Source organism: Boleophthalmus pectinirostris, unplaced genomic scaffold (assembly GCF_026225935.1).
Source record: "Boleophthalmus pectinirostris isolate CB_2022bp ecotype Guang Dong unplaced genomic scaffold, ASM2622593v1 HiC_scaffold_22, whole genome shotgun sequence".
In the NCBI taxonomy this organism is placed as follows: Eukaryota; Metazoa; Chordata; class Actinopteri; order Gobiiformes; family Gobiidae; genus Boleophthalmus; species Boleophthalmus pectinirostris.
Genome location: NW_026571190.1, coordinates 28623581 through 28639331, shown reverse-complemented (window position 1 = coordinate 28639331; position 15751 = coordinate 28623581). Strand labels below are relative to the sequence as shown.

The 15751-nt window shown below is 37.0% G+C and overlaps 1 protein-coding gene across 1 annotated transcript in view; it reads right to left on the bottom strand.

The window, feature by feature from the left end:
• Positions 1-410: 410 nt before the first annotated feature.
• tacr3a (tachykinin receptor 3a) overlaps positions 411-15751 on the bottom strand; it is a 42407-nt gene continuing 27066 nt past the window's right edge. The window contains exon 4 of the mRNA XM_020930449.2: positions 411-611. Coding sequence (XP_020786108.2) covers positions 411-611 — 201 coding nt within the window. The remainder of the gene's footprint in view (positions 612-15751) is intronic.

Below are 15751 nucleotides of genomic sequence, written 5' to 3'. Positions count from 1 at the left end.
ATCAATCTAAACTTTTTAATTGTTTAAAAGTGCAGATTCAACTTATCCATGTTACATTTTTTTATTATGTGTTTTTATTGCTCAGAAAAGTAAAAATCTGTATTTTTAATATGACCAGAGCTGCCTTTAAACAGATCTGACCTGTAACTTGGCCTGGGGGCATCATTATCTTGTCTCCTTAGAGATAAATAAGTTCAATGCCATACTGTGGAACATTTCATACAGAGTAATAATAACTAAGAGTCAGTTTGGGACCCTTCATCAGAAAAGTTTCACAGTGCACTTTTAATTTTGATATGGTTCTGTTTACATTAATATAGGCTACATGAAATCTCTGAATACTGTGTTTTTGGGACATTATCTAGAATATGAGCGATCCAGTGATAAATATGGGAGTCCGGTTGTGTGCGTCACCTGCTGTTGAGGCAGCAGTAGATGATGGGGTTGTACATGGTGGAGCTCATGGCCAGCCACAGCACACTGAGGTAAACCTGCTGGATGAACTTCCTCCTGCCCAGATCTTTGTTCAGACCCATCACGATGAAGTAGACGTGGTAGGGCAGCCAGCAGAGGGCAAAGGTCACCACCACAATAATCATCATCTTCACCACCTGAGAGACAGACACAGTAGAGAGGATAATTATACATGTGCACCGCTACAGAGAAATGCAGATGGTTACAGTACATTTTCAGTTCATTAGTATTGCTGTTAAACAGAGCCATATATGGTCAATTACAGAGACCCAAACTGTGGACAGAGGCACTGTGATACCGCAGTCTTTTTGACATTTATTGCACCTCCTCCATTATACAAGAATATGCAAATAATAGAAACAGCTGTCATTTCTCTAACCACTGGGAGGTTAAGCTCGCTACAAGACATAAAGCAGAGCAGCTGGGCCCTTCTCAAATCCAAACACTGAAGTCCTGGTACCCCAGTGTTTCAGCGGAAGTCTTACTAGATTACCGTTTGTGGTAAATCAGGCAGGGCTGTTTAACAGGACAAACAGGTCTGTCTGCAGGTCCAATGTCAATATGTGCTTGAATATGATGAATCATAGATATCCCAGATGGGGACAGAGGCCAGACTTTCCTATTGATAAAAACATACACACTTATGAAATGTTCAAATATAAATGCACAAATGTTGAGTCTGATAATTCATATTACTGTCTAGACAAAAGAACTGTATTACAACAAATATCTGCATTACAACTGCATATGTATATTCATTTAAAAAGGTCCTATATTACACAAAACTGACTCTTGTTAGATTTAGCCATGTTAAAATGCTTTCACCACCCCAAAAACAGACCTGGAGCTGTGTTTTGTTTCATTCACATATGTTTATTATTTAATTTTCAAGTTAATAGTTACCTTTTACCTATAATTTCGTAGAGACTGACTATTCTAAGGTTGAAATTGTAATTTTATCTGAAAAACAGTATAATATGGGACCCAGCAACATTGTGCATCAGTTGTTTTGCACTTCACATAATTCTGCTTCAAATTCTTTTCATTAAAACAAATGACTAAATGCTCAACCAGCTATTCCACTAATCAGCAAATAATTACATTTTGGGTCCAATAAAGATCAATAGCTTTGCATTGCCTGAATCTGAAGTACCACTTACAGGCTTTTGTTTGAACCTGGCCACTGTGTTTACTATTCCTCTGTTCCTTCAAATTTAAGGTAATGGAGCTACATTATACGCAGACAAAAGACATATCCTTGAAAAAACATGAGCAAGGTGAGCTATTTTTAGTCCTGGTGGAAGAATCTTTGTGTGTATTATTTTTCTACTGGAAGGGCATCTAGTATAAACATCTGACAAATCAATACAGCTAATCTACGGCCAGTGTTGGGAAGAATACTTTGAAAAACAGAATAATACCTGCATTATTTTGTAATGTATTCTGATACATGGTCCAATCAGTTCAGAATATTTGAATACTTTTACACTGATTTTAATTAGACACAAAATAACTTTAGTAGCTTCATATTTGTTTCATCACTTTTAAAGCATTTTGTATCACTAATTGGAGGTGGAATAATTACACATGCACTCACCACAAGAGCAGAGTTTTCTATTTTTCTAACTAATTCTGTGTAGTTTGAAGCCTAAATGAAACTGATCAAATATCGTAATATATTCCTTTGATTTTAGAAAAGCAACTGTCTTCTGAAAATTCCCAAATAAAAGAGTAACTGTACCCGAATAGTTACTCAAAATTAGTATTCAGAATATGTGTTTTCGGTACATGTATTCAGTTACTTCCCAACACTGCAAAATAAATCACTGAAATAATCATGAACAAGATGTTACTAGTTTTATAGTGGAACAAGAACCACCCTCTTTGTCTACATTATTTTTCAAGTGGAAGGGCATCTCGAATAAAAACCTGACCAATGAATGAGGCTAATCCACAGCACAGGTCCATCAGAGTAGCAGCTGGTTACAATAATTAAAACACAACCTTGGAGAGAATGTAATAGTAGGTCTTTTCAGCAGCTAAAAAGAATAATGAACCATGTTTTAATTAGTATTTTCAGTCATGTTTTATTATGATTTGACAAATTGCCCTGTTCTAACTGAGTAGGCACAGCGAGATGCTCAACGTGGAGAAGAAATTAGCTGTTTTAGAATGATTTGTCATAATGATTAATATTTAAATGGCCTATATTATGCGCTTTTTTATGCTCATCTATATTATAATGTTTCCTTATTAAAAACGTACCTAGAGTTGTGTTTTGTTTCATTCACACGTTTAAATACGCAAATCCTGCATATTTAGACTGAGTTTTTCAAGTCATGAGGCAATACATGAAGTGCTCCACTGTGTTTTTAACTCTATACAATTTCACTAGAATCATTTGGATAATTTCAGCCCATAAACTGCTCTTCTCGACTGAACTAAACGTAAAAGGTAAAGCTGCTGTCTGGAAAACTACTGCTTCATGACATGACAAGATGGAGCAGAACATTTTGAGCTTAGGAGATGTAGAAAAACGAATAATTAAGGCAAGGCAAGGCAAGGCAAGTTTATTTGTATAGCACAATTCGTACACAAAGTAATTCAAAGTGCTTTACAGAATAAGAAATACATTAAAATCATAATAAAAACAAATCAAAACATAAATAATCATGAAGATTAAAATTAAAAAAGAGAGACATAAATTGGAGAGAAGAGTGCGGAATGAAAACCTTTCAGTTATATGCACAGTTAAACAGAAATGTTTTGAGTCTGGATTTAAACAGCGTCACAGAAGAGTCTGTCTCACATGTTCAGGAAGACTGTTCCAGGTTTTAGCTGCATGAACCTGAAACGCTGACTCCCCTTGTTTAGTTCTGACTCTGGGCACCAGCAGGAGGCCGGACCCTGAGCTCCTCAGAGTGCGAGATGGTTCATATGACACTAACATGTCAGAGATGTACTTTGGTGCTCGGCCATGGAGAGACTTGTACACAAGCAGAGCTGCTTTAAAGTCTATTCTCTGAGGCACAGGAAGCCAGTGCAGAGACCTGAGCACAGGACTTATGTGCTCGTACTTCCTAGTTCGAGTAAGGACCCGAGCTGCAGCATTCTGGATGTTCTGCAGCTGTCTCACAGCTCGTTTGGAGAGACCAGTGAGCAGACCATTACAGTAGTCTAACCTACTGGAGACAAACGCATGGATAAGTTTCTCCAAGTCTGCTTTAGACAGTAAACCTTTGATTTTTGCTATGTTTTTTAGATGGTAAAAGGCTGCAGATGTTATTGATTTTATGTGACTGTTAAAGTTCAAGTCTGAGTCCATTATTACCCCTAGATTTCTTGCCTGATTTGAAGGTTTTAGAGCGAGAGACTGGAGGTGACTGCTGACACTGTCCCTTTGTTTCTGTGGACCAAACACTATGACTTCAGTCTTGTCAGAGTTTAGCTGGAGAAAGTTGTTTTGCATCCACACACTGATCTGTTGGATGCAGTGACCAAGTGACTCCACTGGTCCATAGTCTCCTGCTGCCAGAGAGACGTAGATCTGAGTGTCATCTGCATAATTGTGGTACGACACGTTATTGCTGCTTATTAACTGGCCTAATGGCAGCATGTAGAGATTGAACAACAGGGGGCCCAGGATTGACCCCTGAGGCACCCCACAGGTCAGGGCCATGTCATCTGAGACACAGTTTCCAATTTCAACAAAATACTTCCTGTCTTCTAGATAGGACTTGAACCAGTTTAGTACAGTACCAGAGATGCCCACCCAGTCCTCTAGTCTCTGTAAGAGGATCCCATGATCGACAGTGTCAAAAGCCGCACTCAGATCTAACAGGATCAAGACTGAGACTTTGCCTGCATCAGTGTTCAGGCGGATGTCATTTGTCACCTTGATAAGAGCAGTCTCAGTGCTGTGGTGGGCTCTAAAACCTGACTGGAAAACATCAAAGGAGTTGTTCATTTGGAGAAAGTTCGTAAGCTGTTGGTAAACAGCTTTTTCAAGGACTTTGCCAAAAAACGGCAGATTTGAGATGGGTCTGAAATTGTTCAGTACTGTGGCATCAAGACTGCTCTTCTTTAGGAGAGGCTTAATGACCGCAGTTTTCAACGCATTTGGGAATGTTCCAGATTGAAGTGACATGTTAACTATGTGAGTGAGTGGTGAAAGTAAACTGTTGAGGACGGACTTTAGAAATCTAGTGGTAACATGTCCAGGCAGCAAGTAGATGAACTCAGACTGGTAACGATCTCTAAAACAGTTTTGTCAGTTACAGGTGCAAAGTGATTCAGCTCTAAGTGTCTCTGTGGCTGCATGCTTGTTATTTGTGTTGTGGAATTGATGGCATTTTTGATGCCCTGAACTTTGTCATTAAAGAAAACTGCAAACTCATTACATTTAGATGTGGAAATTAGTTCTAGTGGGCAGTGGAGCTGGAGGGTTTGTTAATCTGTTCACTGTTGCAAACAGGACACGAGAGTTGTTACTGCAATTACCAATAATGTCCGAAAAATACTTCTCTCTTGTTTTACTCAAAGTGTAGTTGTACATATGCATTGTTCCTCTGTAAATCTCATAATGAACCTGGAGGTTTGACTTGCGCCATTTCCGCTCAGCCTTCCGGCACTCCCTTTTCTGTGCTCTGACTGAGTCATCATTCCTCCACGGAGCTTTTTTGCCTATCTTTAACCACTTTAACCTTTATCGGAGCGATGGCATCCAGAACATTCAAAACACTCAAAGTCACAGAGTTCAACACATCATCAACATTAGAACATGAGGCAATTTCAAAATGTATCATTTCCATGAACAGTGCACCTGTGTTATCATTTATGTGTCTCCTTCGAACAACTGTAGGAGCAGCCGGTGGTTTGGGAATAACAGACAGGTCAAAGAAGACACAGAAATGATCAGACAGGGCAACATCAACCACACTGACATTTGAAATATTTACACCCTTTGTAATGAGCAGGTCCAGAGTGTGCCCTCTGTTGTGAGTGGGCTCACTGACATGCTGAGTCAGACCAAAAGTTTCAAGGACAACACTAAGCTCTTTGGCATTTTTGTCACACACATTATCCACATGTACATTAAAATCACCTGTAATGACTAAACCATCAAAGTCTGTGCAAACAACTGAAAGCAGCATCTCAGTAAAATCATCAATAAAACTTTGACAGTGCTGAGGAGGTTTGTATATGACTATGTAGAGTATGGACGGTGATTGTTTTAGCTCCATTTTGAGGGAAACATACTCAAATGATGAAAACACCCCAAATGACAACCTGTGTGTAACCAAATGATCTCTAAAAAATGCACACACTCCTCCACCCTTTTTATTTGCTCGTGTTTCAGATTCAAATTTGAAGTTGGGAGGGGTTGATTCCACTAGCACTGCATGACCTGTGTTTTTGTCAAGCCATGTTTCAGTTAAAAACATAAAGTCAAGATTAAAAGAAGAAATAAAATCATGAATTAGAAATGATTTGTTACATAAAGATCTGACATTGAGCACAGCAAGTTTCTGATTAGTTTCAGTAGGACTGGATGTTATCTTCTTACAGGGAACGTGAACTAAATTTCTCTGATTAGACAGTCTAACTGTCCTTCTTTTAATCTGTCTACGTGTTGTAACTGGAGCTATAGCTCCATCGCAGGGCCCCAGCCTGATATTACCTTTATCATGACTGTATGTCCTGGGACAGCAGAGGCCCTGTGCGTCCTAGCTCTTGGTGATAACAGCTCTGGGGAAAGGCGGGGGAGGGCGAGCAGGGGATTACAATTAAGGATTGCTCCAACATGTGTGAATGAAACAAAACACAACTCCGGGTTTGCTTTTGAGGTGCTAACAACATTTGAACATGCCCTAAAGCTCACAAAAGTCAATTTTTCATAATATAGAACCTTTCACAGTTTGTATTTTGTTCACGTTTAATGCTCGAAACACCACAAAACATAACCAAATATGATCCATCTGCATACTAGACACAGTGGGTTTCATAAGGTCATATTTAATTAAAGAAAACCACAGCCATGGGTTTGCTTTCATCACCCCTCTTCTCCAGCTCATCATTATTGTCTACTTATCTCTGAGCAGGTTGCACTTGTAAATTAAGAACCATCATGTCTCCCCTCCGTCCTGCCCACATTCTGTAATTATACACAGGGTTTAATTAGCAAACTGCATGTACGCATTCAGTTGTAGAGTACGGTGATCCCAGTGGTGGAGAGCGGTTTGATTTAATTCACTTGTACTGTTTTTGTAGATCTACGTGGAGACTGGAGAGAAGGATTAATAGAATCAGCCACATATCTTCATTTATTTGGATATGGAACAACCTTGGATTGCACTTCAAGTTGATTTTGTAATGGTATTTATCTAATTTTTTTTTTTTAAAGAAATGGGGTTAAAGAGGCTATATTACCCTGATCTTTGTTCTAATGTTTTTTTCTCATCACAAATATACCTGGAGTTGTGTTTTTTTCATTCACACATGTTTAACACACAACCCGCTGTATATTTAGTTTGAGTTCTTCTCTCAAACAGAAAATACCACTCCATTTTCCTACTTGTGATGTTATGTGGTAATACAGGACACAATCCACTGTGTTTTTAAACTCTATGCACCTTCACTAGAATCATCTGAATATTATCCCTGGAATGGCCAATCTCCAATGTGAAAACTACCGCTTCATGACATCACAAGGTGGAACAGAGCATTTCGAGCTTTGGAGATGCAGAGAGACTAATAATAAAGGATTATTCAAACTTGTGTGAATGAAACAAAACACAACTCCAGGTATTTTTTTGATGAGGTAAGGACATTTTAACATGGCTTAAAGTTCAGAGTTGATTTGAGTAATACAGGAACTTTAAACTATTATTATTTACCGGTAACCTTCAACTTTTGGGATGTCCCTAATGGCTGCTGGGTTCTATAACGATATTATAAAAATTACATGTAATTTTAGTTTTTAATTGTTACTTGTCATGGAAATAGGGGTGTGAAAAATATCAAAATATTGATATATCGTATCGTTTAATGTGATGATTCAGTATCAATATTGTGGGCTGCTGAAACGATATATCACCAAGAGTATATGGTATATTTTACTAAATAATTTTGTTACAGTGCTACAGTTTTGCTGCTTGTTTGGAGGAAGGAAACTCGTTTATGCGACACATTTGACATTTTCACTGTTTTGATGACTAAAATGTTTGAGTTTCATGTGAACTTTGCACAAGAAGTGATTTAACAAAGATTTTAAGTATCACAGCCATAATTTAGCCTTTATTTTTTATTGAATCATATCAAATCAATTTAAAATATATCGTATCAAATTGTATTGAATCGAAACCTCACTGTATCGAGTTATGTATCGTATCAGCAACTTCTTAATGATACCCACATGGCAACGACAAATTTTTCATCATACTGAAACATGTGGTGAGAATGTCATAGGCAAAGTATTTTCATTTCATACTTTGGTCTTTTCAGGCATTCTCTGTTACTTTGCCTGTAACATACTGCAGTGATATTGTGTGAATACTTAATACATATTCATTGATTTCCAAATGTTGTTATTTTTAGCTGCCCTCTTTCTCTATTCTGATTCATTAGACTTCATTAGAAAGGGTCCAAAAGCTTCATGACAAACTAATTCCTTTGTGTCTCATTTTGTTGTGCCGTCATTCACAAAGCACTCTTCTCCTCCGGATCTCAGAATTGAAAGGCTTTATAATCTCAGTGCCTTTGCTCTTTCCACGGTTTGGTGATACATGTTCCAGACTGAAGTTATAAAACAAAAAACGAATTTGGATGGACCTGTTGGAATAATAATTTCAGTTATCAATAATGAATATATTGCACATGGTATTCTGCAATATATCACTATTTTTAAAGGTGTACTTTGGAACTTCTGTGGTGGAGGGTCTGCTACTTGCTTGTGTCCATAGAGATGTTTTTTTCTTTCTAACTTCTATCTAACTTCTATCTATCTAACTTTAATTTGTTCAGTTACAGGTGTTTTAGAGCTCAAAAATACCTTAAAATACTTTAATTCTTACCATGTGCAGACTTGCTTCTCCATAGATCTGACCATTAACCTGTCTCCATTGCGAGTACCAGCTTCTTTCCATGCTGTGGACATTAATATCGCCATGGACACAAGTACGTGGCAGACATCCACCAGAAAAGTTACACAGTGCACCTTTAAGAACTAAATACATTTTAACAACTGTATATCTTGATAATTTTCCTTGTGGATCAACAAAGTTTGCTCTTTGCCGATATATCGATACAGCGGCCCATGATAACAATACTGTATCGTTAAATTTAGTATCGATATATCGATATTTCAGTATTTTTGCTTCTGTCAATCTTTCACATATTCTCTGTATGAATTAAAGATGAATAAAAGTGTGTAGGAGTAGATATATATTAAGCAAATACCACAAAGCTCTACTGTTGCTTTGATGTTAATGAATTCTATGAGAGGGAAAGAAAAACATGGCCACTGAAGTAATAGTAATGTTCCCCATAGGTGCTTCAAATATGTTCAAGTACAAAGACAGAGGAGAATACAGTCCAGGGTCTGACAGGCACATTGTAATACTTCAGTTACATGAAAGGAATACATCCACTACACAGGTAAAATCCTTATACTTCTTAGTTCCCAAAATAGTGTAGATATTTGAATCAAACCAACCAGCATGTGTTATATTATATTTACCATAACGGAAAAACTACAATTTCAAACTGGATTTCAAAACTAAGGATGCCACATTTGATACATTTTTAAACTATGTAAAGAATAATGGCGGGTTAATATAAGTTTTTCTTCTTTCCTTTTCCAGAAATGCACTTTTCTGTTGTTTACTATGTGTATGTAGTAGAGGTGTGCAAAAATATCAAAATATCGATATACCATATCGTTAAATGTGATGATATTGTATCGATATCAGGAACTGCTGTACCGATATATCGCCAAGACTATTTTTTGGTATATTTTGCTGCATTATTTTGTTACAGTGCTACAGTTTTGTTGCTTGTTTAGTGGAAGGAAGCTTGTTTCTGCAGCACATTTGAAATTTACACTGTTTTGAGGATTAAAATGTTTGTGTTTCATATGAACTTTGCACAAGAAGTGGTTTAACAAAGACTTTTAGTATCACAGCCATAATTTAGCCTTTATGTTTTATTGAACCATATGGAATCGATTTGAAATATATCGTATCGAACGGAAAGCTCCGTGTATCGAGGTATGTATTGTATTGGCAACTTCTTAATGATACCCAGCCCTAATATGTAGAATGTATATGATTGTTGTTTCTCCCAGTTAATCAGTTAATCAAAAATAATAACCCTAATACTTCTAGGATCAAACATAAACTGGGGATTGACTTTTTTTTTCTTCACAAGCCAAGTGTTCACAAAAGAACCATTGCGCATTTTGTGATCAAATATTTTTGTCACTTGCTGGTTTAGGAGTTCACCCCACAGCATGCAAACAGTGTTCAGATTTGTGAGTAATTTAACACAATGAGATTGCTCAAATGTTCCAGCCGACCTTTGTTTCCTCGGCTTCATAATTATTATTGCATTATGTCACATTATGGTTATTTAGAAACCTATTCCCTGAAAATTGCAAGTTAAATAACCAATTACTCCTGAAGGCCTTCAAAGTGCAATTTTGTGAGAAAATGCCCATGTTACACTCTCATCTATATAAAAGGAAAAAAATAAATAAATACAAATAGTTTTTTTTTTCATTGGAATTTGCATATTTATGAATGTGTGTATCATTTTGTTCTATGCAACGGCAAGTGCTGTTGAGGGTCACTTGTAAAAAGCAGATTTCTCTTTGGCCTTCCGGTAAAATCTAAAATACTGCCTTAGCTCAAGCTGTACCGAATGCTGGGTGTAGAATTCAAAAATTCTGAACCTGCTTTAACGGGCATTCACTGTGTTAAAGGTCATATATTATTATTATTATTATTATTATTATTATTATTATTATTATTATTATTATTATTAACTGACTTGTGAGGTTTAAGCCATGTTAGAATGTTGTCACCTCATCAAAAACATACCTAGAGTTGTGTTTTGTTTCATTCACACAACCTTTATTAATATTCTGTCTAGATCTCCAAAGCTCAAAATGCTCTCTTCCACCTTGTGATGTCATTAACCCGCAGTTTTCAAGTTAACAGCCCCTTTTACCTTTTGTTCTGCAGAGATTGGAAATTCCACTTCCTGTATTACCACCTGACATCACAAGGTGGAGCACAGCCTAAATATGTAGGGTTTTCGTGCTAAACACAACTCTAGGTATGTTTTTGATGAGTAAACCATACTTTAACAAAGAACAGTAAATAGATCAGCCACATATTAATGGCTAGCTAATGGTTAAAAGTGTTATATGTGCTAGATTGCATCTCCTTTATATAAGTCGTTTTCCTGTTGTCCTATAAAAACTGTTCATGCACATTGTCAGTTCTGGGTGCTTTTATACATGCACTACAGTGTTAATAAGTATTAATACGTGTTATGCCATTATGTGGACCCTAAACTACAAAGATATCTAGACTAAAGCATTGTAGTTATTCAGAAAAAATAAGAAGTAACAACTGTGATTTTTGGTTGGGGTTGGATTTTTTTCCAAATGATTTTTAAATCAGTTTTACTTGTGATTTTATTTTCACAGACATGCTTTGATATTGAACAAAAAGGTACAAACATGTTTTCAGCTGAGCATTTACACAGAGGTGAATATTACCGATTGCGTGTTTTCCAATAACATGGTTAAATATACATACATGATGGAGATTTTTAACAGGTGCCGTTTGCTTCACTGTGCCAGTGCTCCACAATCTGGTGCTTGGACTCAGTCATGTTGAAAATTCAAAACGGTAAATTTACCCCAAACACAAGGTTTGGCCTTGCAAAATAATGACTATATTATACTGTCACAGCACACACAAACTGGAGCTTGAAAAGTCACAAAATGGAGACAAAAAGATGGCATTTTCTCAGTAAATGTCAAGGTACGGGCGAAGCAGCAAGGGTCTGTTCTTGGTGAAAAGTAAAAAGCTTTGACACAGGAGAGGGTTGAAGCTTTTGTAATGACGCTCAGACTGAGGCCAAGCATTTAGCCATCATAATGGAAAACAAAGCTTTTGATCTGCCTTTGAAAAATATAACAAAACAAACTTTAGTATGCTATGCTACAGCAACGGAAAAGATACATCTGGCATTTTACCTCCGCAGGGAAGGTTTTTCAAATATCAGAATATTAATTCATTTTATATTCTTCCTGGGTTACGATGGAAAGAGCCTGAACTAACACAAACCTGAATGAACAGGGCAAATGTAGCCGCAAGCGGCTATGATCAGCCCTCACTCACGCCTATGCCAAGCCCATGCCCCACGAACGCACCTGTCCTCTATACCTAACCCCGAACCCTACCTTAACAGCTAACCCCAACCCTAACCCTAACCCTAGCCCACTTTTGTATTGTGATTTAAAACATAATTCATCCAATCAATAATGAATGCATAAGCAATGTGAAAAGTTTAGTGTTTAAACGTGAGAATAAACAGAAACTGGCGTCACAGGAGCAGCTCTGCTGCCTCTGGTGTAAATTGAAGCTTTTAAAAGTCCACGCATATGCAGCTCTGCCAACGTTAAGTGTCGCTGACCCTCCTGATGTAAATTCCGGGTTAGAATAATATGGAGAGTTTATGTCATTGCTATAGCTTTGCTGTAAAAAAAAATATGGCATGGGTGTCATTGACTTTTTGGATCAGGATGGTAAAATGGAATTTTGTGCAATATTTCAGAAATAATTTGAATACATTTTTTTCCTCCATATTCGATTTTATTTCAAACTGTAGGGGGCATTAATACACCAAATTCAATTAATCCTTTACACATTAAGTAGCTTTAGGGCAGGGAGTTTAAGAACTGTTTAAAATTTCACTGAAATCTGAGTTTGTATGTGCAAATGGGAGCAATTTGTAAAAATAAAAATTTCCAAAATTTTGTGCATTTTTTGTTGCTTCACTGCTCAAAGACCATAAGCTCTATGTGAAAAACTTTGGATAACTTTTAATGTCCCAAGCCTTCAGATAATGGACATCAAATTTGAACCTGTTCGGGTGAACGCCTCCGAGGAGTACATAAATGTATTAAATTAACAAAACATACTGACTCATGTTTAGCAAATTTTAATCTATATCTTTTAATATTGTGGACAACTGATTTAGTGTGACAACATTGGAGTAATGCTTTGCATTGCTATTAGGCCCTTTGCCCTTCTGGCACTCAGGCCTAATAATATTCTGATACAAGAACAATGTTCAACTTTTTTTTTAGCTAACAGCCTATACATTTTCAGAAAGCTCTGACACATTCCTACGTCGTAGCGAGGGTCCCTGATCACTATGGGCAACTCACTTCGCATCATTTCACTTCTCATTCACTAGGACCATTGCTTTGTTATACTAATAGGGCTTTCACCAGCTTCTGGCGATTGGGCCTAACAAGAAATGTCACTATTCCATGATGGACTGGCCATGAATTTGCATCACATGCTATTATTCTGTCTGTAAAAGAGATCTAAACTTTAGCTTTATTTGCTGAGCTTCTGCTTGAGAGAACACTGAAATCTGATAAATAAGACAGATGATAATATTTAGAGAAAAAAAAATTATTGGCTGCTATGAGGATACAAGAGCAGGCTTGCTGGCTCTCTCACACCTTTGCATGGACTATTTTATATTTGAGCTGTATGACCTGGTCCAATTTTCCTTAGAAGAGTCCTAGTTAAAGGTAAGATGTTATAAGACAAAAAGGTGCTACAGATTGATATGGATCTTCTATACAGAACATATTTCTGCTTTTGAGTCCTCACAAACCACCCGCCATGTGCTACACAGTAACACCAACCACCTGTAGTGTGGATTAGTGGCCTCATTACCTCCAAGGTGAGACAAGCCCACTTTATATACTGTGGCTCAACTGTTGGACTTCAGTCTCCTCCAAATCTGATCTGGCTGACGTAATCCACTAGAATCCTCCCATTCTCAACACAGGGAATTTAATCTAGCCCAGGATGGAGGATCAATGCTGTTGGACCACTGAGTAGAGAGAGATAGCCCTAAAGCCAGAGTACTACTACAGCTTATTACATGCAGCACCTATTACCACAGATTCAATTCTGCTCTACAAAAGGTTTGAGTCCCTGAAAACGGGATAATAATTTTACCGACAGAGACTCGTGCACTTCTGGAGTAAATAAGATAATATGGTAAAATTAGATTATTTAAATTAAGGCCATTTTATTTTATTTGAGATGATTCAACTCGACAAGTAAAATTATCTACCATTGGAATAAGTATAATTTCTTAATTAAAGCAACATTAGATATTTTTCTTATTTTAAGTACAAAGAATAACTGAAGAATTCTGGTGCAGGGTCCGTCAAATGCTTTTCTCTTTTTTTTCATGGAGATGGCATCGCTTTGTCTGGAACATTTCATCAGCGGCGGAGTTGGCAATTTGTGTGCCCTAGACGAACTTGAGTTTGGGGCCCTTACACCATTTTTTTTTTGTTTTGTTTTGTTTTAATATATTTATTGTCTCTTTTTCCCCATTGCTCTTGAGATGCACACATCTCATTTATCTGTATTATGATGGATTGGAAGCTTGTCTTATTAGTGAGGTCGCTGACTATATAACCAGAACTGAATATAGTTTTATTTGTTTTGCTAGTACAATAAAATTTTTGTTTGCATCCATTACATATGATGATTATTATTTTTTCTTATGATTATTGTTTAAAAGCAAAATACTGTAATTTAATGTCATATTGAGAGAAAATCAAGTTGCTCTGAGGCCTCGACCTTTAGTGGCACTGAAAGCATTTGGTTCAGGGCCCCTCCAGGTTTGGAGGCTCTAGGCAGTCGACTACTTTTGCCTAATGATAGTGCCGCCTCTGCATTTCATAATATGGTATTAAACCTTTTTATCTTCATGGAGACCAAACCAGAGCAAGTTACAGGTCACACTCAGAATGTTTTTGAAGTATTTTTGAGCTATGAAACCACCTGTTATTAAATAACTCTAAGGAAGTGTTGTTGAATGTCAATGTGGAACATTTCAGGCAGAGCAATGACATATCCATAGAAACAAACAGGTGACGGACCCTCCACCAGAAAGGTTACACAAGTGTAGCAAGACTGAAGATGTAGTTTCATATTTTAAACACAAAAAAGTTTTGTTCTATTGATAGATAATTTTACTTGAAGTGAAGTTTACTCACATCATGATAAATATTTCTTCATTCAGATCATCTTAACTTGGATAGATTTTAGTTTTTGCAGCTTAAAACTTGGTTTTATCAATAGTCCCCTGATCTGTTTTCAAAACAGACAGACTTTGTTCTTTGCATCTCTAAAGACCAAATTCTTGCTGTACTTATAATAATATAATAATCTCACAGTTCTGTTTGGTGTGCAACCTTTTTTCCCTGATAAACAGTACTATCTTCTACAATTAGTGACTTTAATGGCTTCGCTCATGTAACAGGAAGCACTCAGCTATAGCCTGACCATGACTTTGGCTAACGCACAATATGTGTTTACTGTGATGTAAAAGTCAGTGAGTGGATTTGATCACATTTTTTTGGGTTTCTGTGAGTTTGTTAAAGCAAAACATTATATATATGTTGCATTATTTTATGATCTATGTTGCTGTTTCTTCATCAAAATTATACCTGGAGTTGTGTTTTGTTTCATCCGCACATAGTTAAAGGCTGAGTTCTTCTCTCAGACAGAAAACACTTTGTTCCATCTTGTGATATCATGTGGTAATAGGCCTAAAGGAAGTGCTCCACAGTGTTTTTAAACTCCACATACATTCACTGAAACGTTTGGATAGTTTCAGCCCTCTACCACTAATTTCTAGCCTGATTCATCAGCCAGTTTCATTTTGTGGAAACCGTCTGACCGCTCAGCATTAGGATTCATTCGCTCGACAGTAGGCGGGTACTTTTTTTTTATCTAACCAACTGCTGCTATTTGGTCGTGACATATGTAATGGGCCACTAACAGGGCTAACTGGTATATTTTAATAAAATTCTAGTGTTTTATTTCATTTTCCCAAATCCCATAGGAAGAAGGGCAATAATGTATTTTCCCTTGATAAAATTCACCAAACATTCTCGATCTTGGGAACCGTTGCCAACACAGAATGTATGGCTCTTCCCTAA